At 41.5% G+C, this 26573-nt stretch overlaps 1 protein-coding gene across 3 annotated transcripts in view; it reads left to right on the forward strand.

Annotated features, from left to right (window-relative positions):
• The window catches only part of pxdn (peroxidasin), a 102487-nt gene that overhangs the window by 67227 nt on the left and 8687 nt on the right, over nt 1-26573 (forward strand). For all 3 annotated transcript variants that reach the window (XM_076748681.1, XM_076748682.1, XM_076748683.1), the window contains 7 exons: nt 4640-5646; nt 5839-6335; nt 6601-6735; nt 7281-7489; nt 14733-14844; nt 15022-15154; nt 23672-23785. In XM_076748681.1, coding sequence (XP_076604796.1) covers nt 4640-5646; nt 5839-6335; nt 6601-6735; nt 7281-7489; nt 14733-14844; nt 15022-15154; nt 23672-23785 — 2207 coding nt within the window. The remainder of the gene's footprint in view (nt 1-4639; nt 5647-5838; nt 6336-6600; nt 6736-7280; nt 7490-14732; nt 14845-15021; nt 15155-23671; nt 23786-26573) is intronic.

Genomic DNA, 26573 nt, shown 5'->3' on the forward strand with positions numbered 1-26573 from the left:
ACCTTTGTCTCCTCTGTTTTTTTTTGTCCAGCTTCATAGGATAAAACAAAACCTCTTATCACAACCTTAAAGGCCTCCCATAAAGTTGAGTCTGAGACCTCGACTGTGTCGTTAAAAGTTAAATAGTCCTTTATTGAAAGAGAGCATTTTTCCAAAAATATTTTGTCATTAAGAAGACTTGGATTAAATCGCCAATTGTAGTGGGGGGTTTTTTCCACCCAAAGTCCATGCCTATAGAAACTGGGCTGTGGTGTGAAATTAAGATGTTAGAATATTTAGATGACTTAGGAATTACTGTTAGCTTAGAATCAATTAAAAAATAGTCAATTCTTGTGTATGTATTGTGAACTTGTGAGAAAAAAGAATATTCTTTCTCTGTGGGATTGTAAATCCTCCAAATATCAACCAGTGGCCTAAAACCAGTGACCAGGGCCTAAAACGCAGTTGAAATCACCACCGACAATCAAGTTGGTTTTTGCTAGATCAGGTATTAGACGGAAAACACCTCGGAAAAAACCTGGATTGTCAAAGTTTGGTGCATATAAATTAAGGAGGGTGACATGAACAGTTAAAATAGTGCCAGTCACAATTATGAAATGAGCATGTGAATCTGTTTTAGTTGAAATGTGTTGAAAGGAATATTCTTTTTAATTAAAATTGCCACACCACTTGCCTTGGCGGAAAAAGTTGACTGAATGATTTGTCCTATCCAGCTACACCTAAGTTTTAAGGCCTCCGTGTGTTTAATATGTGTCTCTTGCAAATACAAGATATCAGCATGCAAATCATGCAAGTGAGACAATATCTTGGCTCTCTTGGATGGGTTATTTAACCCTCTGACATTCCAAGAAGTTAGATTAATAATGTTATTCACCATATGATCATTCTTTGGGCTACCCATGACACCCCTACAATATAGAAATACAAGATGCTATTGTATATAAACAAAATATGATGAGTACAGCATGAACCAAACTGAAAGAAAATACCCCCCAAACTCCCTGCTTTGCCTTCCCTAAAGAAAAGGGGTAATGTAAAACCCACATAGCAGCGGAGCTGCTGAGAAAGGAGCCTAAACCTAAAAGGCAAACTAACACCTTATCCCCTGTCACAGCCCCTTACCACCCTCCTGTAAGTGAATTGTTAACACTCCTTTTGAATCCAGCAATTAGCATTCTAGAACCTATTTTTAAGCTTCCAAAAGTGAAACATAAAAAATAACAAAACGCATTTTACAGTCTGTGACTCCTGCAAGTTTTTTTTTCTTCCATTTTTTTCCTTTAAGAGCAAGTAATGCCTTTGTAATGTATGATCTAATCCTAGAGGCAACAACAAGTAACAGTGACGTTACACAGATGTCATAACGTTAAGGGAACATAACTGAACATAAACTCTGGGTCTGAGTTCTGTAATTGTTGCAAGAACATGTCGGCTTTTGCCTCACCATTCATTTGGTCCATTTGTCCACAATGAAATGTCTGATGCATTGGCGTCGTCATTCGGTGCCTTCAGCTGCTGGAGGTTGTATGTGTTTGTCAACATAGGTAGCTGCCTCTTTTGACGATTCAAATATTTTGGTTTGACCAGCATGAGTAAAAATCAGATGTGTGGGAAACAGAAACCCATGCTAGATACCGGCCTCCTTGAGTTTCAGTCGAACTGCCTCAAACTCCTTGCGGTCCTTCATCACCTCTGCTGTAAGGTCCGGAAAGATGCTGATGCGCTGCCCATCATAATTTAGCGGACCTTCGTTGCGAGCCACCCAGATTATCTTCTCTTTCACGGCGTCGTGGTGTATCCTGGCGATCATGATTCGTGGCTGGTTGCTTGGTGCGCCGACGCGGTGGGCATGGTCCACTTTAATTCTTCGGGGGAAATGCTCAGCTCCCAGGAGTTTAGGTAGCAAGTCAGACACAAATGTAGTTGGAGAGCCTCTTTCAGTTTTCTCTGGCAGACCCACAATTTTAATGTTTTGTCTCCTTGAGCGGCCCTCTAAATCATTCACTTTGGCTTTCAGAAATTTATTTTATACATACAGGTCATCATAACTTTTTTCCAGTTTGGCCAGACGTCCGTCAAACTCTCCGTGCCATTCTTCCAGGTTTATAATGCGTGAAGTGTTGGAGGCGACTGCATTTTTAACCCCAGCAATGCTCTTATGTTTTCAGATACATTCTTATGTTTTCAGATACATGGGCCAGACGTGGCCATCGAACTGGCCGGGGGGGGGGGCTCTGGCACCGTAAAGTTCCTGGAGCACCTCCTCTTTTTGCATTCTTCGTACGGTCAGAAAACCAGTCGGTATCTGGTGTGACCACCATTTGCCTCAACGCATCTCCTTGGCATAGAGTTGATCAGGTTGTTGATTGTGGCCTGTGGAATGTTGGTCCACTCCTCTTCAATGGCTGTGCGAGGTTGCGGGATATTGGCAGGAATTGGAACACGCTCAATGGATGACATGTCCAGTGAGTATGCTGGCCATGCAAGAACTGGGATGTTTTCAGCTTCCAGGAATTGTGTACAGATCCTTGCAACATGGGGCCGTGCATTGACATTGACATCAGCAAACCGCTCACCCACACGACGCCACACACGCTGTCTGCCATCTGCCCTGAACAGTGAAAACCGGGATTCATCCGTGAAGAGAACACCTCTTCAACGTGCCAGATGCCATCAAATGTGAGCATTTGCCCACTCAAGTTGGTTACGCCATTGAACTGCAGTCAGGTCTAGACCCCAATGAGGACACCGAGCATGCAGATGACCTTCCCTGAGATGGTTTCTGACAGTTTGTGCAGAAATTCTTTGGTTATGCAAACCGATTGTTGTAGCAGCTGTCCGGGTGGCTGGTCTCAGACGATCTTGGAGATGAACATGCTGGATGTGGAGGTCCTGGGCTGGTGTGGTAACACATGGTGTGCAGTTGTGTGGCCGGTTGGATGTACTGCCAAATTGTCTGATGTACTGCCAAATTGTCTTTGGTGTGTAGGACACTGTTAAAAACATTTTATGACTGTGGTGGCATCTGCAGTTTTCTCTGTAGTGATCTGCTGGGGGTGTGGAAGCTCTGTGAGGGACAGGAAAAGACAACAAACTGATCAGGAGAGCTGGCGCTGTCCTGGACTGCCCTCTGGACATCAAGAAAGTGGGTGAGAGGAGGATGTTAACCAAGCTGACATCAATCACCCCCACCCACCCCCTGCATGTGACAGTAGGGGGCTTAAGCAGCTCCTTCAGTAACAGACTGCTGCATCCAGTCTGTAAGATAGAACGCTACCACAGGTCCTTCATCCCAACAGCTGTCAGACTTTTTAACTCCAGCATCATGTAATGTAGCACTGTGTTGGCGCTTTTTCCCAATTCTATATCATAAACCCACTTCTGTTATAAATGCTGATATACTGTATGCTCACACTATCCATTTCATCTGGTGCAATTTCTAAGTTGTAGATTTCTCTCAACTGTGCAATAACACTAGCTATTATCCATATTGGCAACAGTACTTTTATAAACTGTATATATCGTGCATATACTATATGACTAGACTGTAGACTAAATTTCCCCAGTGTGGGATCAGTAAAGTCTAGTCTTGTCTTGTCTTGTCTTGTCTTGTTTGTGTTGCTTGTAGCCATTACTGAAGAACTATCACCACAGATGTAAAACAATAGCTAATGTTACACCATTTCCACCGTTCTCAGACTCTGCTCCTCCCAACCGCAGAAGGTTAATAAGCCTTTTTTCCATCAATTTCTTACATTCTACACTCTAATGAAAACAACTTTTAGTACTCCTCATAGTTTCTTTGTTTGGTGGCAACCATAAACGACACAGAGTCGAGTTAAAAGAGTGTGTTGTAATGCTTCCTATGCAGAAAATCACTTCATCCTCCCTCCATTTGCAGTTCGCACCACAACAAAAGAGTGACAAGTCATGTCTTTGCAAACAACTTATACGTGAGTTGACATTATGAATCAATCAAGTGTTTCACAGGGGAGAAGAACATATGTAATGTGTTTTTATCTGTCTGTTTGTCACTGTTAACAGAAACTACAGTCTGCAGTGTAGTTCATATACTTCAGTGATAAACCACGGAATTGTAAGTGAGTAACATTAGGCTTCATGATAGAAGAAAGCATTTATATTATATATCAGTGGTTTTTAGTGAAAGATTTTGGTCAATCTAAAATGTGTGTGTCCTGGCATTTAGACATGAAGTAATTTTCCTTGTATTTTTAGACAAGTTATTAGGAAAATGACTTTTTTTTGTTTTTCTGGTAACATTTTCTCCAGGGGCGCATACCACCTAATGGTTTCACTATCACTCTGCACAGTTTCATTATTACCACTCCCCTTGGATACTTGTTCTAGTGCCAGCACTGTTTGGTTGACATACACTTTACTGATGATTGGATCCTCAAGAGATTAGAAAAAATGAATATGAAATTCAGACAGATTATGGGAACTGCAATATTCTGATGATACCGCCCAACATTCGTTTATCCTAATTGATGATTTGTGCAATGTTGTCCTTTAATTCAAATATTTAAAAATCTGTCGTGAAGTGAAATTTTCACAGACCTTAAACTTTTTAACACTTGCAGACTCTTTATCTGTTAAATTTAATGTTGCTTTCCCACAGCATTTCGCTACAATGACCTGGTGTCCCCTCACTTTCTGGACGTGATTGCCAACCTCTCTGGCTGTACAGCCCACCGCCGCTTCAACAACTGCTCTGACATTTGTTTCCATCAGAAGTACCGCAGCCATGACGGGACCTGCAACAACCTGCAGCACCCTATGTGGGGTGCTTCACTCACTGCCTTCGAACGACTCCTGAAGTCTGTCTATGATAATGGCTTTAACCTGCCGAGAGGTGCTACTGAGCGACTGCATAATGGATACAGGTTGCCTCTGCCGAGGTTGGTGTCTACTACCTTGATTGGAACAGAGACCATCACTCCTGATGATCGCTACACTCACATGCTGATGCAGTGGGGTCAGTTCCTAGACCACGATTTGGACTCAACAGTTGCAGCCCTTAGCCAGTCAAGGTTCTCTGATGGCCAGTTATGCACTCAAGTCTGCACCAATGACCCACCATGCTTCCCAATCCAGTTCCCACCCAATGACCCACGGCAGCTGCGAAGTGGTGCCCACTGTATGTTCTTTGTCCGATCCAGCCCTGTCTGTGGCAGCGGGATGACTTCTCTGCTTATGAACAGCGTATATCCAAGAGAGCAAATCAACCAGCTGACTTCTTACATTGATGCTTCAAATGTCTATGGCAGTTCACGTCATGAATCTGAGGAAATCCGTGATTTGGCCAGCCAAAGGGGGCTGCTTAGGCAAGGTATCATCCAACGAACAGGGAAGCCACTTCTGCCATTTGCGACTGGACCACCCACTGAGTGTATGAGGGATGAAAATGAGAGTCCAATTCCATGTTTCTTAGCTGGAGATCACCGCGCAAATGAGCAGCTTGGTCTGACCGCCATGCACACGGTGTGGTTCAGGGAACACAACCGCATAGCTACGGAACTACTGAGACTGAACCCCCACTGGGATGGGGACACCATCTACCATGAAGCCAGGAAGATAGTGGGGGCCCAGATGCAGCACATCACGTACAGTCACTGGTTGCCAAAGGTAACAGCTGTCAGATTCAGTCGAATGTTAATTTTTTTTTGAGTTGCTGATTCTCTTTTTAACTTGTATTTTTCTGATAATTTCCTCTATGAAAACAAAAAGAAAGACATTCATTAATAGTGATACTGTGGTAACAGTCACAAGGATGATGATAAGAAGAAATAGGGTTACATTCCTTTTGTTGTTTCCTAGATCCTGGGTGAGGCAGGTGTGAAGATGATGGGACCATACACTGGTTACAACCCCAATATTAACGCCGGCATCCTCAATGCTTTTGCCACTGCTGCTTTCCGTTTTGGGCACACCCTCATCAATCCAATACTGTACAGGTTAGATGATGACTTCCAGCCTATCCCCCAGGGACATATCTCCCTGCACCGGGCCTTCTTTTCCCCATTCCGCATCGTGAATGAAGGCGGCATTGACCCACTCCTTCGTGGGCTCTTTGGTGTCGCTGGTAAGATGCGGGTTTCCACACAGATGCTGAATACAGAGCTGACGGAGAGGTTGTTCTCCATGGCCCATGCTGTGGCTCTGGACTTAGCTGCCATGAATATACAGAGAGGAAGGGATCATGGCATACCCCCGTACAATGATTACAGGACCTTCTGTAATCTGACCTCAGCTCAGACGTTTGATGACCTGAGGAATGAAATAAAGAATGCTCATGTCAGAGAGAAAATTCAGAGGTAATTATACACTTAAGATGATTATTCATATTTCTATATTTTCTACATTTTCTATAACTTGGCTGGAGATCAGTATGCAACAGATGGGACCAGGTAATCTGTGGGCTATAGCCACGCTTGTGGAAAGAAAAAAATTGTCATGGTTCTTGTCATCAATTTGAGACAAAGAATTTTGGTTTGACAGGAAGCTTGTGCTGTATAATAATTCTGGATCATAATATATTTACATAGTTTAGTATCCCTGACTATGTTACCTGTGTGGCAGGCTGTATGGCTCTCCTCTGAACATTGACCTGTTCCCTGCACTGATGGCTGAAGACCTGGTCCCTGGCAGCAGAGTGGGGCCCACCCTCATGTGCTTGCTGGCAGCTCAGTTCAAACGCCTGCGGGATGGAGACAGGTACAGTAAAACTCTTTGTCTTTGTCTCTCTCTAAACCCAACTGGTCGAGGCAGATGGTCACCCAACCAGAGCTTGGTTTGCCTGTTAAAATGAAGTTTTTTCTCATTTGCCAAGTGCTTGCTCATGGGGGAATTCTTGGGAACTGAAGGTCACAACACATCTCACCGCACGATTCACAAACACATAGCCTCAAAGAAAAACAAAGAAGGCGTCCAGTTCACCCCGTCAGTCACTCTTGGATACTGCGTGATTGTTTTTTCACTTTCTCTTTTTTCAGAATATTATTTACGGAGATCAGGCATTTTGCTTGTTACAGGCAACATGATATGGCATGATGATTACTATTGTTTTTTTAGCATCATTTTGTGAGAGGATCAGTCAAGAGTATCAATTAATCTGTTACATTTTATTAAGCTGATCTTACTAAACAAGTGTAAAATTAAAGCCATACAACATTGTTATCCATCATGTGAAATGCGGTTTAAAGGCATTTAAATTTCTTTTTCTATCAGTCACTTTCCTATCTTCTGTCTGTATTGTTCAGGTTCTGGTATGAAAACCCAGGCATGTTCACTCCTGCCCAGCTGACCCAGTTGAAGCAGACCTCTCTCACACGAGTGCTCTGTGACAATGGGGACAACATAACACATATCCAGCAGGATGTCTTCAGGGTGGCCGAGCTGCCCCATGGCTATGGCACCTGTGAAGACGTCCCTCAGGTCGACCTGCGCATGTGGCAGGACTGCTGTGAAGGTAAGAGCAAGTGGATGGATGGATGGCCCACAAATCACACATTTTTTAGAATTTCAAGACTTTTGATTTTGTTATATGGTTGTTTTCAACATGTTGCTTTATGTGGTTCTTAAAGTTCAATATTTTATTCAACCCAATTTACATTAACAAACTGTTTCAAAAAATATTTCATGGCAATCATGCCAAGTGCTATAAACACATCTTATTCCAGTGTTAGTGTGGTTTATTCGGAAAACACAGTTCCATACAGAACCATTACCTCTCACAGTCACATTTTTCATGTTCACTAATCTTTCAAAGCATATGCTTTTTTTCATGAGGAAAGAACACATAGTTTAAGAGGAAATTTAAGAATGGAAGAATAAACCTTATGTCATGCTTCAGCACCTCATAATGAAAAGAGGGTTTGACTTTTGAGAAACTATACCTGGGATCATTTCTCTGTGGCTTCAAGGTAAATCTCCCTTCCATCAGAACAAAAGTTCAAAGTCAAATGCCATTAAATGTCATGCCATTGCTAGGCTTCAGTGAAACAGTAGACCTCCTCCTCCTGAACACTCATGACATAATCAGTCTTGTGCTTTTCAGAGACTGCTCTAGTGATTGTTTGCTTTGTAACATTGATTTGGAGATAAGATCAGTGTGAAATGAGAAAATGCCTTAAATTGCAAAAGATAATCTAACAAATTACATTAGAAATCAGAAATCAGAAAAAGCTTTATTGCCAAGTACGATTTTACACATACGAGGAATTTGTTGTGGTGAAATTGGTGTATGACACATCTACTAAAATAAGAGCACAAAATATAACAATTTAAATATATATACACACAAGTCCGTTTTTTGTTGTTTGTTATTTTCCGGAAACACAGTCTGTTTTTTCAGAAAGAAGTCCAAGTTGAGCGTTAATGTAATGCATAGAGTTGTATTTATATCAATGTGACAAAATGAGTCCGAGGTGGAATGTGAAAAAAAACAAGGCACACCAATACACCGAGGCATCTTGATCTATAGTTAGTCTTTATGGACTGAAAGCAATGTTCGACTGCAATGTTTTTTTTTGTTTTGTTTTTTTAAATACAGCGTTAAGCAATCGTTATGATGAATTTTGTAGAATGAGCTTGCAGTATTAAGAAATTACTCATTTCTATCATTGCGCACAGAATAGGTCTCTTCGCAGTAAACCGAGGGGAAATACTGAACGTTATGTGGTAAGCACAAGCAGCTAAAAACTGTACAGTGTACCTATGCATATTACTGCATAGCTAACTACGAACATACATAGAGTTTATATGTTGCTGTGAGATCTGACTTGCCACTTGTCTGTATTTGGCATTCAGTAATATTCAATTTATGGTGATATTGATAGATATGTGCCCTGCGTTAAAATCCCAAAGGATGCAGTAAATTCACTGTCAAAGCGCTCAGGGGACACATCCTATTTTTTCCCTGGCGTTAGATAGTTAATTGATAGTGTTCAGTATGATAAGTATATATGTATATCTCATATATCAGTGAGAAATCTTAAGTTTTGAAACAGGTCACCTGTCATTCCCATGGTTGTCTCCCACTAAAATAGTGCAGCTACTTAATCGAGGCTAGCAGGGAGTTGAGGCTATATGGACATACAGTTTATCTTTTTTGGATTAGATTGAAGGTGAGTTCACAAGAAGACTGTCAACATATGACACCTTTTATCCCGTGTTTCTACAGTAATGTGTATTTGTCATTTTTCTTTAAGAGAGTGCAGGGAGCTTCCATTTAATTCAAATCATGTATGTATATTTTTTTAACATTTTGTCACCACCACAGAAATGCAAGGTAACTGCTTAAGTGTGATAAGGTGGTCAGACATTCATTGACTGTGGTTAGTTATTGGTTTGATTAATGGTTTGCTTAATTAATGGTTTGATTAAAAGTATAATAATGCATGTTGCCGTTGTTTTTTGATGGTGGCTGATCAGGCTAATTGTCAGCTAATTATACTACTCAAACTACAGTATGTAGTAACTGTGCCCTATGCTGCCCTTTGTTCGTTTTTTAAGTACTTTCTTACACATGGTGTGCTTGATGGTGTTAATAATGACTCCTGAAAACTTGAAAACTCAGCATTCTCTTTGCCTATTTTTTTTTGGTTTCCTTTTACAAGTAACATTAAAAATTATTCACCCAGAAACAGCTCTGTATAATATGACCTCCTTTGTCTTGTCTACTTTCAGCTAGTAGTGCTTGAGAAGATTGTCATCAGTGTGTTTAATGTTTAATATGTAAAAGAGAGTTGTAAGTCATTTTTGTGAATGCGCTCAGGATCACAGACTCAAATGCTAATAGTTGCATGGGTGTTCAGAGTTATTCAGATTAATCTTGATCACCCTCAACCCATTCAGAGATTTTATTTTATTATCAGAATTAACAATGACAATTAATATAATGAGTTGTTCACATTTAAAAAACTGACAGTATTTTGTGGAAAGTCAAATATTCACACACATTTTTGTGCACTCAATATTGTTTTTCAACACACCTACTCCTTATTGTTTCCTGTTTTGTCTTCATAGTATGTAATATCACTTAGATGTTATTGCATCATTGGTTTTACCTTGGTGCCTTGGTTTTTATTGTGTTGGAATCCCCCCTCTCATACTCCGATGCTCAAAGGCAGTGTAAGAGACAATTTAGCCACTTGGTTGATGTTGCAGTAACAATCTGGAGTGCTTTTATTTACTGTTTGGACCAAGTCATACACAGAGGACACTGCTAAGCATATTTGAATAGAATTGAATTGAATTTGAATGACATGTCTTGCACCATATTTTTCTGCACTCATTGTTGCCTTCAAGCCATGGCACATCTTGTCAGAGAAAAGTGTATCCTTTGCTCAGGTTCTGACATTTTTGTAGGTGGTGCAAAAACCAAAGTAGCTGTTGACAAGAAATGCATGTAGATGAGAAATGTTTCTTGCTGCTGTCTTCTTGTTCCTTTGAGTTGTATGGCAATTGGCATCCAGAAATGTTGCATTACCACCATCTGCTGGATTGCAACTGCTTCACAGTGCAAACTGTATACAGTAGTGATCCTCAAATAAGTTTGTCCAAGGGCCAGACATTCAAATAGAAAAAATATTTCGGCCTAATTAACTATACCTATTATTATGACCTATTATTGTTGTTGTTGTTGTTGTTAATACAAAACCCACAGTTCACCTACCAGTGAATGAGTCCTTATCCCAACAAAAAATATTCAGTTCATGACTCAATTTGGAGACAATCTTTGCTATGCTCTGACAACAGAGACCCAACAATTCCCTCATGAGCAAGTCCTTGGTGACAATGCCAAGGAAAAACTTCCTTTTAACAGGCTCTGGGTGGCTGGCCATCTGACTCGACCAGTTAGGTTCGAGAGAGAGAGAGAGAGAGAGAGAGAGAGAGAGAGAGACAGAGAGGAACAGACAGAGAGAGAGAGACAGAGGCAGACAGCCAGAGAGGGAGAAACACACAGAGAGAGACAGAGACAGAAAAGCAATCAAACTAACAGTGACAGTTCTAATAATAGACTCTTAACTATATGTAGTATATATAGCATAGTACATATAAATCTGATGTATTTATGTATGTGATATATGTACATATAGGGAACAGATAGTATATGTATGTAATATGGCACTATGGATGCAATAATAATGGAAGTATGACGAATAGTAGTAGCAGTTGCAGTGGATGTCAGGCAGAGTCATGGTAGCAGACGAAGCTACAATCCATAATCCAAGTTCAGCCACTATCCATGAGAACCTGCGAGATGACAAAGCACAATGATTCAGGGGAAGAAGCTAAGTTAGTTATATCCCTTGGTAGGACATGCAAGCATGGTGATGGAGAGGGAGAGAAAAACAGAGGAGCTTGATGTATCTTTGGAAGTCCCCCAACAGTCTAATTCTATAGCAGCATAACTTAAGGGCTGGTTCAAGGCAAGCCTGAGCCAGCAAGGAAAGTTTTAACCCTACTCTTAAATGTAGAGACCGTGTCTGCCACCCAGACAAAGACTGGAAGATAGTTCCTCAGGAGAGAAGCTTGATAGCTAAAGACTCTGGCTTCCGTTCTGCTTTTGAATACTTTCGAAACCATAAGTAAGCCTGCAAGCATGGGAGTGCAGTGTTCTAGTGGGATAATAAGATAGTATGACCTCGTTAAGTGTTACATAGATGAAAAAAGGCTGTCCTTGAAATTAGTTTTACATGGAAATGAAAGGACATATCCTTATCAAATACAACTCCCAGATTCTTTAGAGTGGTGCTGGAGGCATCCATAACTGCTATATCATCAGAAAGTGAGTTTCTAAGGTGTTTAGAGCATAGTACTATAACTTCAGTTTTGTCCAAGTTTAACCGTAAAAAAATTGCAGGTCATCCAGGTCTTTATGTCCTGAAGACAAGCTTGTAGTCTAGTTAAATGATTGCTGTCTTTTGGCCTCATTGATAAATATAGATTGGTGTCATCTGCATAGCAATGAAAATTTATGGAGTGTTTTCTGATAATGTTCACCAAAGAAAGCATATATAGGGTGAATAGAACTGGTCCAAGCACAGAACCCTGCGGAACTCCTTAACTGGCTTTAACATGCACATTCAGGACTTTCTGTAACCCAGATGCAGTTCCATTGCTGGTTCCTCCTGGTACGCAAAGAATTGTTTTTGAAACAACTAATGTTACTGTGCAAGTGTGACTTCCAAACAGCACAAGCCCTTTTGCTGTGTCTGTGACTGGAAACATGGGATTAGGAAAAGATGGCAAAAACTGAGTATGAGCAACTGACTTAGAGAATTGCACATCTTATAATAAAGATCAAAACGCTGTGTTGAAAACATGAGAATGAGCAATTCATTGACTCTGTAGCAGCTACTGTACAAGGTGCTGAAAATGGACTGATCTTTGTACATGGTATTACGTCACCTGTAAAGTATCCCATTAGGGATTTGGAATCAAAGGAATCAAATAATTCAGTAAAGTCCTTGCTATGAGTAAATGGCTGACATTGGCATGTTTCACCCATGGGACAGTTTATTGATAATTTCAATATCTTTTGGTACTGTAAAAACCACTTAAATCCTGATGGGATACATTCAAACATGACTGGACAACTCAGTGCCAACTTCATGGTCATGCTCTTGGAATGCCATACCTAAACAAGAATGCACAGATAAGTGGGAAGGCCAACACATGCAGGCAGACATCCTTATCTCTCTCTCCTCACCCAACCCTCTGCTCCACATCACCAAAAGCATTCAGAAGATGTCTCTGTCTGGGATTCAGCACCCCCCATTTTCTTCAGGTGGTGGACTAGAGCTGGGCGGAGGTGGCAGTTTTGAAACATGAATACAAACAAGGCAAACTCAAAAGCAGCAAAAGCAGAGAGACTAGCAACGTGGCAAGGACTTGTTAAAAGACCATTGAGAACAACAATATTGCAAAGACTGGTGAGGAGATCCGGGTTTTTATCCTGTGGTTGATGAATGTGGATTGGCTGCAGCTGTGGTGGCTGTTTGGTGCTGAGAGCAGGTGTAGGTAAACCAAGGTTGCCGGGAACACCCAGACCAGCTAAACACACACATGCACACACACGCACACAAAGGGCAAACACAGGGAGAAACTGACATGACACAGAGGGTAGGGGAAACTCAGGGAACTAAGGGAAAGGGAGGAGAAAGGAGGCTTCCTGACAACCATGTAATCTACTTTGAATACCGTAGCTCCACTACAGGTTAAAAACAAGTCAACAGACAGAATCTTCCCACAGTTTAAAAATAGTAGTGTTAATGAGACAAGTAACAATGCAATACATCTGGCAAGAAAGGACTGCTTCTCCGAGATTATTGCAGAGAACGCAGGCAATTCTAGAATACTATTCTCCAGGAATGACTGAGGCTACTCAACACTGCCTCCCCTGCCGTCCCTAGTTCTCTGTATAAAATTGCGTTGTTCTTCAATAGCAAAATAACTTCAGTTAGAGCCAGCTTTGCTCCTAAACACAGATGACCTCAGCAAACCCTGTAAAAAAGATGTAAACATGGGAAAATTCATCTGTATTACATTAACTGAGCTCTTCAAGACTTTCATTGTGTAACTCTACCTCATGTATTGACCAATTACATACTGTATCATTAAAACCTGTTTGACACTGTTTCAAGTCATGTCCTGAAGAATCTATACATAATTTAAAAAAATACATAAATACATCTATCGAACAGGCACATTCTCAGATGCCTTAAAAGCAGCTATTGTAAAACGCTTACAAAAGAAACCTAACATAGATGGTCACTCCCAATTTGTCATATACAGATGCTTGGTCAGGACCCATTGGCATCACCTTTTAAGGCACTGGGTACCCCTTTAGTGTCATTTTCAACTTGTAGGATTCTACAGTCAAGATAGCAACAATAAATATGCAGCATCCAGTTAGCATTGTCTGGTCACACTTTCAAAATAAAGCTTACTGAAAACGATAATAAACTTGTGGTTAACATTGTGCAATGGTCACACTTTGGTTAGGTTTAGGCACCAAACTACCTGGTTAATTTTTAAACAAAACTGCTTGGTTAGGTTTATGCTCCAAAATCTACTTGGTTAAGTAAAAGCAACAAAACCAGATTCGGTTTAGGAAAAGATCATGGTTTGGCAAGGGTTATGGATAGGGTTTTACTTAAATGCATCAATTTATGCACATTGAAAAGAGGGGTCATCATTGTTTGTGGAGAAAAGGTACAGTGTATAGGGAATAAAAAAAGCAAACATTTTTAATAAACAACAACCTCATAATTATTCTTCCAGACTTTGACCCCAGCGTGTCTGTGTGGGTTTATGTACGTGTATGAGGGTTTATGTTTGTGTGCCTTTTATTCTCTTTGATTTGGGTACAATGATGGCAGTCTGAGAGTAAACCTCAGCCTTAGATCAGTACTTTCAAGCAAAAAGAAAGTGGCATCAGCTGTCATGGGTTCTGTTTTGTGTACTGTATATATGCACGTGGTTTGGTGGCTGTATTTATCGTGTATGTACGAAAGGAAAAGATATAACTTATTTCTCTGCACATGTGGTTTCCTTTATTCTGTAAAGTCATTAAGCTCTTAATTGTTGCAATTTTATAAGAAAATCTGACTTGATGATACAGCAATAAAGATTCATTTTCTTTTCTTTCTTCATTTTTCAATGTTAGTGATTGTTAGTTAACTACAGTGTGTTGTCCCCAACAGACTGCAGAACCAAGGGTCAATTCAATGCTCTGTCATACCACTTTAGAGGACGCAGGTCAGCTGAGCACAGCTATAATGAAGCTAGACCTGCCAACGGCATCCAGGAGAACAGGTAACACATCAGGACAAACATCAGGAATTAATGTTTAAATTAAGAAATGTTCTGAAAGACATTGTCGTGTCAATATGTAAAGTCTATAGATAGTATACAGTGCATGTAGTGTATGTATTGTATAGTCTTAGGGTATACTCTAAACAGATGAACCAAATTGTACATTTGTCTTTGCAGACAAGTGGAGGAAGCTCTAGAAAGTGTTGTAAATGTTACTGTGACCTCCAAAAAAAGCACTGAACCCTCAATCAGCGACTTCCAGGACTTTGTTTCCGATATGCAGAAGACCATCACCAGTTTACGAAAGCAGGTGAGTGTCTGTGTGTACATCCACACATGTAGTATATTTGTTGTCTTGTCTTAATCCCCTGGTTGACTTTTTTCTGCCACTGTTTTGTTGGCAATCTCTTTACATAGGTTTATGTCTGTGGATTTGGTGGCAGAAGGCAGAGAGACTTAGAGAGTCTCTAATGGTAATTTAAGAATCCCACTAGTATCGTCACAACTTATACATCCACTGTCACACTTTCTGTGTCTATTATGGTTGATAAATGGTTTGCCAGAGTTAGACTTAGACTTAAACTTAGACTGCTTCTTAATTGATCCCAATTTGGGAAATTATTTTGTTGCAGTAGCCAATTAAACATACAGACAGACCACAGAATGTATACAAGAATTCAAGATTCAAGATTCAAGGTTGCTTTTATTGTCATTGAGTATGGACATGTCAACGAAATTTACATTGCAACCCCAGTGTAGAATAAAGATAATAAATTAAGATAAAATAAACAAGAAATGAGTAAAAACAAACAAACAAAAACGTAAACACGGGAGCCACGAGCCCCTGCGTCTGCACGCGCCACCATCTTGGAAGTCCTTTAAAAGTCACAAAAAAGTAACAAAAAATATAAACAGGAGTAAAAGTAGTAAAATATAACTAAATAAAATTAAATATATAATTGTATAATAACAATAATAATAATAAGAAGAAGAAGAATTAATACAATATAACTAAGTATATAAACAAGTATATACAGCAAAAATTGTGCTGTTTCATATGATAAATAAAATGTAAACCTTAGACTGTCTGTGCACTATTGCAGTAGTGCAGATAATAAGTAAAATATTGAGGTTTGTGAGGTTGGTGGATTAACTGTTTAAGTTGTTATTGTAAAGTGTGATGGCTCGTGGCAGGAATGATTTCCTGAAGCAGTCCTTGAGACAGCGGAGCTGGAGCAGTCTATTGGAGAAGGAGCTCTCCTGTCTGTCCAGAGGATGTTTGGGATTATCCATGATGGATAACAGTCTGTCCAGTGTCCTCTTCTCCACCACCTTCTCAAAAGAGTCTAGTTTGCAGCCAGTAACGGCCTTTCTGATCAGTTTGTTAAGTCTGTTGGTGTTGCCAGCTCCGATGGTGCTCCCCCAGCACACTGCAGCAAAGAAGAGTGCACTGGCAACAACAGACTGGTAGAAGATCTCCAACATCTTGCTGCAGACATTGAACGATCTAAGCCTCCTCATGAAGTACAGTCTCCTCATCCCCTTCTTATACACAGTGTTGATGTTAGTTTTCTACTTCAGTCTGTTGTCGAGATGCACTCTGAAGTATTTGTAATCCTCCACCACTGCGACATCCTCTCCCAGAATGCACTGTGGTCATGTGGTCATCCTGTTCCTTCTGAAATCAATCACCATCTCCTTGGTCCTGGCCACGTTAAGCAGCAGGTGATTTCTACCAGACCATTCCACAAAATCATCCACCACTGCTCTGTATTCCTCCTCTCGTCCATCCTTTATACACCCCACCACCACTGAGTCGTCTGAAAACTTCTGTAGGTGGCATGATGAAGAGTTGAACTGAAATGGTGTACAAGGTGAAGAGAAAAGGAGACAGAACAGTCCCCTGTGGTGCCCCTGTACTACTTTCCACGGTCTCCTACAGAACTTTGCCCAGTCGGACAAACTGCGGTCTGTCTCTCAGGTAGTCAGTAAGGCAGAAGACTGTGGGCGTGTCGACTCCCATCACTCACAGCTTCTCACCCAGGAACAGCGGCTGAATGGTATTAAATGCACTGGAGAAATCAAAGAAAGTGATCCTCACAGTGCTGCTGCTACAATCCAGGTGGGAGTGAGCACGCTGCAGCAGGTGTATAATGGCGTTGTCCACACCCAGATGGGCTTGGTAGGCGAACTGTAGAGGGTCCAGTGATAATTTCACCTGCGGTCTGAGGTGGGCCAGGACCAGCCTCTCCAGCACCTTCACCATGAGCAATGTAAGGGCAACGGGCGTGTAGTCATTGGGGCCAGATGGAGATTTCTTCTTTGGATCAGGAACCACACAGGACATCTTCCACGGCATCGAGACTCTCTGCAGGCTCAGGCTCAGGGTGAAGAGGTGATTCAGGATCACGGACAGCTGGCTGGCACAAGTCCTCAGGACTGTGGAACTAATGTCGGCCAGCAGGGCCAGCAGCCTTTTGGCCTCCAGCTCCCTCCTATAGGCATCTCTGCTCTGCCTCAGCTTCTCCCTTAGCTCACGTTGAACACTCCTCCATTCTTTTTTGTCCCCTGACCTGAAAGCTTGTTTCTTCTTGTTCAGCAGACTTTTCAATGCAGTGCAACTTTTCAATCATCCAGGGCTTGTTGTTGAGGATGCAGCGTACAGTCCGGGTTGGCAGCATGGTCTCATGGTCATGGTTCACATAATTTGATGTACTCTGTGATCCACTCTGTCAGGCTGCTGATGTCCTCCCCATGTGGCTCACACAACACATTCCAGTCTGTTGTCTCAAAGCAGCCCTGCAATGACTCATTAGCCTCCTGAGTCCACCTCCTCACTGTTCTCATGGACACAGGCTGCCTCTGGACAATAGGGACATACCGAGGTGTTAACAACACCAGGCTGGGATCAGCTCTGCCTAGGGTGGAAGGGCAGTGGCACTGTATGCATCCTTTGCAGTAGCATACACTAAGTCTAGTGTGCGTTGTCTCTGGTGGGACAGTTAATGAACTGGTTGAAAGTAGGCAGAGTTTTGTCCAAAGTATTGCGGTTAAAGTATCCAGTCATACAAATGCATTTGGTTGCTGCGTTTGTAGCTCCGCTACGGTAGAGTGGATGACATAATGCACTGCTTCCCCGTCAGCCTTCGAAAGGATGTAAACAGTGATCACGATGACAGACGTGATCTCCTGAGACAAATAAAAAGGCCGCATCCCCACAGCTAGCAACTCAATGTCCGGGCTACAGAAACATTCCCTAACGGTAACATGCCCGGGATTACACCACTTCTCATTCACAAACAGCGCAATCCCTCCTCCCTTCATCTCATTGCTCTTAGCCACGTCTCTGTCCACCCGCACACAGCTGAAGCTGGGTACCTCCATGCTCCGTTCCGGGACGTCCGAATGCAACCACGACTCTGTGAAGGCCATAAGGCTGCACTGTCAGTATTCCCACTGAGTCCTGACCAGCAAGACAAGCTCATCCGTCTTATTTGCTAAGGACCTCACGTTTCCCATAATGATCACCAGAACAGACGGTCTGTATCTCCGTGCCTTCGCCCTCCATTTGGCTCTGGTTCTGCAGCCCTGACGTCGTCTCTTCAGCTCACCTGGGACTACAATCCTCTCTCCGGGCAGCAGCATGGGTTTACACAACGCGATCAGCTGCTCGCATGTGTAGACAATGCCCCCACTCCCATCTGTACAGCCCTCTGTTACGAAGAGTGCAAAAAGTAACAGAAAGGCCACCAAAAAAGTTGTAAAACTGCATGCAAATATCACGACACAGTTACCAAAAATGTAGTTAGAAATAGAAATAGAAATTAAAAGTAAGAAATAGAAATTAAAAGAGATGGGAAAACACACTAAATAAACAAAAACACAAACAACGGAGCTACTGCAACAGGCTGCCACCTAACACAGCCCCATCTTGCATTCTATGGGGCGAGTGCGGCCTCCAGGCCATATATGGCATGCAGTACATTTTATTCAGCCTATGAAGCAATTCATAAATGCAAAATGCAGCACAAAAAGAAATGCAAAAAAGTTCTCTAGACAGCAATTGCTTTTTCTGTAATAAAAGAAAATATACATAAAACAGTAGACCACATGTCCTTCCAGATGGTCCCTTCTCTCTGTATGCCTGTCCAGGTCATGGTCAGAGTGACCGCAACACTCAAGAACGTGGGGGCACATTGCAGTGATGAAAAAGGCATCATTACAGCTCGAAACCTGCCAAACAATGATTTGCAAGTACAAATGTGCTTGGATAAAGTTAAGACTCTTCTGTGGAGTTTGGATGCCCATCAAGCAGCTTTCACAAGACTGCATTCTGACAGAAACAGTGTTATGAAGGCAGGTTTTGTGGTGAGCAAGCTAATAGCTAAGAAGCTGAAACCTCATTCAGAAGGAAAATTTATGAAAGAATGCCTTGTTGCCACTGTGGAACTGCTTTAGCCGGCCAGAGTAAAATTGTGCAAAAGTCTCGTCAGGAATTTGGCAAGAGGTTTCAGGATATGAAAAGTAAATAAAAGGAACTGCCAGGTAAATACTCCTCATGTAGGTCATGATGAGGATTTTAAAACGGATTCTCTCGGTGATGGAAAGTCAGTGGATGTTGTAGAGGACGGGGGTGATGTGGTCACGGGTCAGAGAGTGGGTGAGCAGGTGGGGGGGCGGAGTTTTGGATGTATTGAAGCTTATTGAGAATTTTTTGAAGATGAACCATAGAAGAGACTGTTGCAGTAGTCCAGACAACAGGTGATGAAGGTGTGGATGAGGGTTTCTGCAGCTGTGGAGGAGAGGAATGGCTGGAGGTGGGTAATGTTTTTGAGGTGAAAGAAGGCTGTTTTGGTGATGTGTTTAACATGCTGGTTGAAGGAGAGGGTTTGGTTGGAAGATGATGCCAAGATTTACGATGTGAGCGGAGGTGGATACTGTGGAGCCGTCGATATTTAGGGTGATGTTGTGGGTGGATTTCAAGAGTGATTTTGACACCAGAGGCAGGAAGATTGTCGAGGAGGATGAGAATGTTGAGGTTTCCGGCGTCAGAGGAGAAGAGGAGATCATTGGTGATTTTAAGGAGTGCGGTTTCAGTACTGTGATTTGAGCGGAATCCAGAAGAGATCTCAGGACTGAATTGTAGGTTGCTGATAAGTGGTGTCTTGGGCCACATCTGTTCAGTGATGGTCTTTCCAGTTTGACATGGATGGCTTCTTTCACTTCTCTTTCAAACCATCAGTCCTCCCTGGCCAAAATATGTACATTATTGTCTTCAAAGACTGCTGAGTCCTGACCTGAGGTGTTGGGTTTCCTGTGTTGTGCCATGCGTTTGTGAAGTGGTTGCTTTGTTTCCCCAATGTACAAGTCTGTGCATTTCTCACTGCATTGCACATCAACTACATTGCTGTACTTGTATCCGGGTGTTTTGTCCTTAGTGTGGACAAGTTTCTGCCTCAAGCTATCACTGGGCTTGAAGTGAACAGGGATTTGGTGTTTGTTGAAAATCCTTCAAGAGTTTTTCAGATACTGTACTGATAATGTAAGGGATGACAATGTTGTTCCATTTATGGTAATTTTCTTCTCTTTCTGTTATGTGTCTTTTTGCAGTCTTGGGTAGCCACACGTTGTGAGTGCTTGCCTGATGTGTTTTTGCTCCTTATCCTTGCCGTCTGTCCTTGTGGGAATGTGCTAGGCTCAATTTTGAAGGGTTCTGATAACCCCCAGCTTGTACTCCAGAGGGTGGTGAGAATCAAAGAGCAAATATTGATTGATGTGCATGGGTTTTCTGTATGCTTCAATGTTGAGACTCCTGTTCTCTTCAATGTGCCCTGTGCTATCCAAAAAAGCCAGGCTGTCTCTTTTGACATCAGTGTGTGAGGTCATATGTACATCGCTTTGGATAAAAGCGTCTGCCAAATGACTGATTGTAATTGTAATTCCAGGGTGAGGGCGTGTGTGAAGAATGAGGTAACATCATAAGATACCATGGTTTCATCCGAGTCCAGTTTTAAATTTGCCACTTTGTTGGCAAAATCCTAGGAGTTTTTGATGTGGTCTGGAGTGTTGCTGACCAAAGGAGCTAGGATGTTTGTTAGATGTTTGGTGATGTTGTAGGTAACTGAGTTGATGCTGCTGATGATGGGTCTGAGTGGGGCTCCTTCGAGTGGCTTCCCTGGGGTGTGGACTGTAATATAGTGGTCAGTCCTGGCTTCGTCTTTTTCCGGTAGTTGTAAGCAGTTGGTTACCTTCTTCTTATTGCTGCTGGGGGGGGGATCTCAGAGTGTGAACTGAATGGCCACAATGGATAAATGCAAGGTTTACAAAGTACATAGTTAGAGTTTATAAGATATATGTTTATGTTTTGATTTTCAAACCATGTATTTGCATAATAAATATACAGAATACAGTAGCTGTTTAAATCTTCAAATTCTCTTCAAATACAGTCCACAGAAGTTCTAGAAGACCTCACTTACACAGGTCTCAAGACTTTGAACTATTGTATTATATGTAATGCCATTGTATTATATGTTATGCAATGCATTTGTACTTTGAGCCTTTTCAGGCAGTTCATTTCAATTTCTGGTATGGACAATATCACAGTATATCTTCCAGCTTTGCAATGTACGCCATATTTGCTTTTTTTATTTAATGCAGTTCAGCTTCCAACTACATGTCATCTTCAAGGGGTTTCAGTATTGCAGTGCAATGCATTTGGCCATTTCATTCAAATGATACTTCAAGTCCGCTTTCATTTAAATCTTAATTGACTGTAAGACTGTAAGATTCCATTCAATGCTTGCACTTCCCTTAATACAATTGTTAATATTCCTTATAGTTACTTAACACTGAACTCATGTCAGTGATTTAAATTATTCATGGAACAGTTTATTTCTATTTTGTTTTCATTATTAACAATTGTGATATTTGATTGTGATATTACAGTATTATATCGATATTGATTGGTAAATACAAAGTTTTAGTAAAAATCTGTTTTAAGTATATTACATACTAAAAATGCTAAACTGCTTATATTCATTATGTTAACGATTTAGATTTAACAGATGATCAAGTGAATGACTAATTTTTGTGGAAAATGTAGTTTTTTTTTCTTCGTTTCACGTCAACACTGCACTTTATTAGGTACACCTTGCTAGTACCGAGTTGGACCCCCTTTTGCCTTCAGAACTTAATTCTTCATGGCATACTTTCAACAAGGTGTTGGAAACATTCCTCAGAGATTTTGGTCCATACTGACATGATAGCATCATGCAGTTCCTGCAGATTTGTCGGCTACACATCCATGATGCGAATCTCCCGTTCCACCACATTCTAACGGTGCTCTATTGCAGTGTTTCCCAACCTTTTTGAGCCTCAGCACATATTTTACATTAGAAAAATCACAAGGCACACCACCAAACAAAAATGTCACAAAAAGTATATTTATTGAAATAAAATGATAATCTAGTCTCAATTTACTTACTCAATGTGAAACCTGGGCATGTTTAGTTGAACACAAAGCTGATATTCTTGCAGGAATTGAAGAAAGATTTCACCTGAATGGTGTTCTAAGTTGTAGAGCACCAATCAAGTGAAATTGGATAATCTTCCACGGCACACCTGATGATTTCTCATGGCACACATATGTGCTGTGGCACAGTGGTTGGAAAACACTGCTCTATTGGATTGAGATCTGGTGATTGTGGAGGCCACGGGAGTACAGTGAACTCATTGTCATGTTCAAGAAACCAGTTTGAGATGATTTGAGCTTTGTGACATGGTGCATTATCCTGCTGGAAGTAGCCATCAGAAGATGGGTACACTGGTCATAAAGGGATGGACATGGTCAGCAACAATACTCAGTGGTGTGGTGTTTAAACGATGCTCAAATGAGCCTGTGCAGATTGTAGACTCAGTTTCCTGTTTTAAGCTGACAGGAATGGTACCTGGTGTGGTCTTCTGCTGCTGTAGCCCATCTGCTTCAAGGTTCAACGTGTTGTGCGTTCAGAGATGGTATTCTGCCTACCTTGGTTGTAATGAGTGGTTATTTGAGTGACTCTTGCCTATCATCTGGAACCAGTCTGCCCATTCTCCTCTGACCTCTGACATCAACAAGGCATTTTTGTCCACACAACGGATGTTCAATGGATATTTTCTCTTTTTCGGACCATTCTCTGTAAACCCTAGAGATGGTTGTGCGTGAAAATCCCAGTAGATCAGCAGTTTCTGAAATACTCAGACCAGCCCATCTAGCACCAACAACCATGCCATGTTCAAAGTCACTTAAATCCCCTTTCTACCCCATTGTGATGCTCGGTTTGAACTTCAGCAAATTGTCTTGACCACGTCTACATGCCTAAATCCAATGAATTGCTGCCATGTGATTGACTGATTAGCTGTTTGTGTTAACAAGCAATTCAACAGGTGTACCTAAGAAAGTGGGCAGTGAATGTGTATTATATCAATGTAAAAGATTGTATTTCATGCTGTCAAAAATTGTCTGTGTCTGTGTTTAGAGGATTCTGGATTGTTGTGTTTATGTTAGAGAATTGTGATTTTGTATAGTTTAAAGAATGAGATATTGTTCAGTATGGTAGTACCTTTCACTTCATACTTGTACATATTGTATATATGAGCCACATACAGAGCCACATACAGTATACATGAGAGCATGTATGTGCATACTGCACAGTATGCACGTTCTCATGTATACTGTATGTGGCTCATTGTTGTACAATTTGTTGCAAGAGAGAGAGATGTGGCAGTGTGGATGTAACCAGAAACAATTGCTCTCTGAGTAAATGTTAATGTCCTTGTATTGTTACAGATTAAAAGACTTGAGACCCGTCTGAGCAAGACTGACTGCACTGATAGTGAGGGACGTGAGCGAACAAATGAAGAACGATGGAAAAAGGATTCCTGCACCATATGTGAATGCAGAGTATGTTCAACATGTAAATCAAAATGCAGTGCAAATGGTTTACATACCACACAAACAGATGCACTCATTTTTCACACTCTGAGAAACCGATCAGGTTTTACTATCTCCATGTTTTTCATTGAGGACAGGCTGTCCATAAGAATATTTTTATGTGAGCAGTCTGCCCAGTATAAATGCCCCAGTTTCTCTCTGTCTTGCGTTTTTGCCCATTTCACCTCCTCTAGCACCTCTTGGCATTATCCTACTCCTGGTACAAATGTCTCCCCACAGTGTTTGCGTGCGCTGGCCACTTGCCTCTCAGTATTTATCTTTGATGCTTTTTCAGTGTCAACTGCTGGCAAAGGAGATGGCAGCTCCATGCCAAGACTGGCTTTGTCTGATCTCCATTCCTCTCTTTCCCTCCCACTTACCTTTTGTTGCAATCTTTCCCACTTAAATTTTATTTTGTTCACCGTGTCTGATAACACAGCTGTCAGTTTTTCTTTTGTGCTTGTGTCTTTCCCCTAGGCTACCCTCTTCTCTCATCTCTTTCCACCTTCCATGCCTCCCTGTAATTGAAGGATATTTTGTATTAATTTGGCAGGAGGAGCCATCGTGAGTAGGACAGTCTGGGAAAGAAGTTTGAGTTGACCACATCATGCTGTTGCTCTAATACAAAACACTTACTTGCTCTGTTCAGCTTTGTGATCAGGCACCTCACTAGAAGTTTATCATGGGCAAATGTTTCAATTTCTGTTCTGTGCCAAACAAAAGTACAAGACTGCCTGCCTTTGTGAAATGATTGTATTTCTTCTTTAGACACATTATCTAAACATACAGTACTTAACAAATTTATCAGACCACCTGTCATAAAAATGAGAAAACATAAATATTTTAGAAATCTTTCAAAAACTTTAAATGTTACTGTTATTTATTTGGCTAATAACAAACTGAGATGACAACATAGTCCTTTTTCACACATTCATTCATTCATCTTCTATACCACCTATCCCTTTCAAGGTGCGGGGGGGGGGGGGGGCTGGAGCCTATCCCAGCTGTCAACAGGCGAGAGGCGGGGTACACCCTGAACTGGTTGTCAGTCGATTGCAGGGCAACATATAGAGACAAACAACCATTTACACTCACACTCACACCTAAGGACAATTTCGACCCGGGGATTGAACTGGCGACCTTCTTGCTGTGAGGCACACGCACTACCTGCTGCTCCGCCCCCTTTAGCTTGCGTTCTTGCTGGCATTGTTTTTATGTACTTTTCGACAGTCTCTTTTGTTACTGAATTCCAAATAGTTTCTAGCTGTTCCCACAGACTTGCTTTAGATTAAACTTTTGTGCGATCAATCTTTGAATCTACTAAATCCCAAATTTGTTCAGTAGGATTCAAATCTGGACTTTGACTTGGCCAGTCCATCAGTTCCAGTACTCCAGATTCCATTTTCTTGGTCAAATAGTCTCTGCACAGCTTTGAAGTATGCTTGGGGTCAACTGTCTTGTTGGTATATGAATCCACGCCCAATCAGATTCAGTCCAGAAGGGATTCCATGATGCGCTAAGATGTTGTGGTAGGCGGTCTTGTTCAGGATACCGTCGATTTTCACTAATTTGCCCATGCCGTTTCCACAAGTGGAACCCCATACCATAATGGAATCTCCACCATGTTTCACTGTGGGTGCAATGCATCTGGCATCAAAATGTTCTCCAGCTTTTCTGTGGACATAATCATGACGATGCTGACTGAAGAGTACAAACTTGGACTCGTCCATCCAGAGTACCTTCTTCCAGTCATCAACAGTCCAGTGTTTGTGCTCCCTGGCAAATCTGATGTGTTTCTGGATGTTTGCAGGCCTCAATAATGGCTTCTTAGCAGCTGTTCTTCCCTTTAAGCCTTGTTCCGTCAGTCGTCTGCTTATAGTCATTCTGTAGACTTTCTCAGACTCTGATCTAGAAGCATTCATCTCTGCCTGAAGATCAGCAGTGGTCTTCCTTCTGTCTCCAGCACTTAAAATCTTGAGGTGTCTGACATCTGCTTCAGTTAACTTTCATTTCCTGCCTCTTCCTTGGCGCATTGTGTAAGGACCAGTCTTGGCAATTGACTCCAAAGCACACTTGACCACACAGTGAGAACAGTTTATGTCTTTCCCTATTTGTCTGAGAGACAATCCAGCATCATGAAGTGCTTTAATGCGGACTCTTTCATTTTCAGTGAGCTCTCTATGTTTTACCATTTTGAACAGGAATGAGGAATTTCAAACTGAATTCACCTTTTTTATACCCAAATTTGAGCCGGCTCACTGGGCTTCTCTGAGAAGTCAGAAATTAATCAAGTATAATGTAACCCTTTTGAGAAAGAAAAGGAATAGTAAAGGGGATAGTAACTAGATTCAATGGCCAGTGAAACAGAAGTTCTAAGATTGACTACAGAGCCCAGTATTGATCAAACGATGACATAGGAATGAGACAAACACGGTATTCACTATTTATTACAGGATGGGAAGGATGAATAAAACGCATGAATTGCACAGAATGTCACAAGTCTTACCCGGGTAAGTATAGAAAATAAAAAAATAAAATAACAAAAATGGAACATCAGTCCCACTGCACTGTTGTGTGGGTGGTGTGTGTGTTTGTGTAAAGGTGTAAAAAGATTCAGGTTCCGCGGCATTGTATCTCTAAGTATCCTCTGGGGTCTGGCTCGCTATCATACTTCGACTGGCTCCAATATCCAGGTAGGTCCAACTCTCTATGGTCCATCAAAAAAAAAAAAACTGACAATTTAGCACGCCAGAACAGT

This window comes from Chaetodon auriga, chromosome 14 (genome assembly GCF_051107435.1).
Source record: "Chaetodon auriga isolate fChaAug3 chromosome 14, fChaAug3.hap1, whole genome shotgun sequence".
NCBI lineage: Eukaryota > Metazoa > Chordata > Actinopteri > Chaetodontiformes > Chaetodontidae > Chaetodon > Chaetodon auriga.